Source organism: Diaphorina citri, unplaced genomic scaffold, assembly GCF_000475195.1.
Source record: "Diaphorina citri unplaced genomic scaffold, Diaci psyllid genome assembly version 1.1 scaffold602, whole genome shotgun sequence".
Taxonomy (NCBI): Eukaryota; Metazoa; Arthropoda; class Insecta; order Hemiptera; family Psyllidae; genus Diaphorina; species Diaphorina citri.
This window is the reverse complement of record NW_007378036.1, coordinates 49,106-50,035: the sequence shown is the minus strand read 5'-3', so window position 1 is coordinate 50,035 and position 930 is coordinate 49,106. Positions and strand designations below refer to the sequence as shown.

General features: G+C 41.9%; 1 protein-coding gene across 1 annotated transcript in view; it reads right to left on the bottom strand.

The window, feature by feature from the left end:
* Positions 1-930, bottom strand: part of LOC103510462 — a 29,806-nt gene that overhangs the window by 12,904 nt on the left and 15,972 nt on the right. Inside the window, exon 8 of the mRNA XM_026824496.1 lies at positions 175-416. Coding sequence (XP_026680297.1) covers positions 175-416 — 242 coding nt within the window. The remainder of the gene's footprint in view (positions 1-174; positions 417-930) is intronic.

The window sequence follows — 930 nt, the reverse complement described above, 5'->3', positions numbered from 1 at the left end:
AGAGGGGGGGGGGAGGGAGGGAGAGAGAGCGAGAGGAATTAATAATCCAAAAAAGAGTTCTGCCAGCCTAGTTCATTTGGAACCTCTAGCTTTTAAGCTCTGGATCGCGGGTTCGATTCCCGCCCGAGGCGAACTTGATAACTACCTGAGCGAGATATCCGGTGGTATAGAGGCAGCCAGTGTGGCCCGCGCTAGAGAGGAAGGTATCAGCTCACTGGATGATTCGTACAGGAAATGATTTGCCCTCAGATACTCGATACAGGAATCAATACACTCGAGTACATTGGTAGATTTACTGGTAGCGGAGAACAGCGTGCATTCTGTGTACAGTATGGCGTCCTCTATGCTACGTACTATGCCGCAGGCGATTACTTCTAGAATGGCCCGTTTTAGAGAGTCGGAGATGTCGCTTTTACCTGAGAAACGAGACAAAGAGGTGAATCAATTAATTTAATCAGCGTTTATATCTATAGCATGTTTCTGAAGATATTGTATTTTCTCCACAGCGAAGCTCGGGGCAGTCAGCCTAGTTAGCTTAGAAGGGTAGCGCTAGGTTACGGGTTCGATTACCGCCCGGGCCAAATTTTATCCAAGCAAAATATATTATGGTTTCCCCGGAAGAGCTGTCTATCTTCTATTTTTTTTATTTTTCAAAGATGAGTGTTCCATTGCCGTTTTTATTTCGTAGCAATGAAACAACTGCTACATTAGACGCATGTGGCCTGTGTCGTAGCATGCCCATCCCGTAGTATGCCTCTCTATCCCTTTCTTCTCTCTTTCGATTTCAAATCTCTTGAGAACATGATAATAATAATAACACATCTGGACATCTTTTCAAGGATCGCTTTATTAATTTTACTATTTAATAATAAAAGAAAGCTTATAATACTTGAATTGTTTTTTTTTTTTTTTTTTTTTTTTTTAAACAGG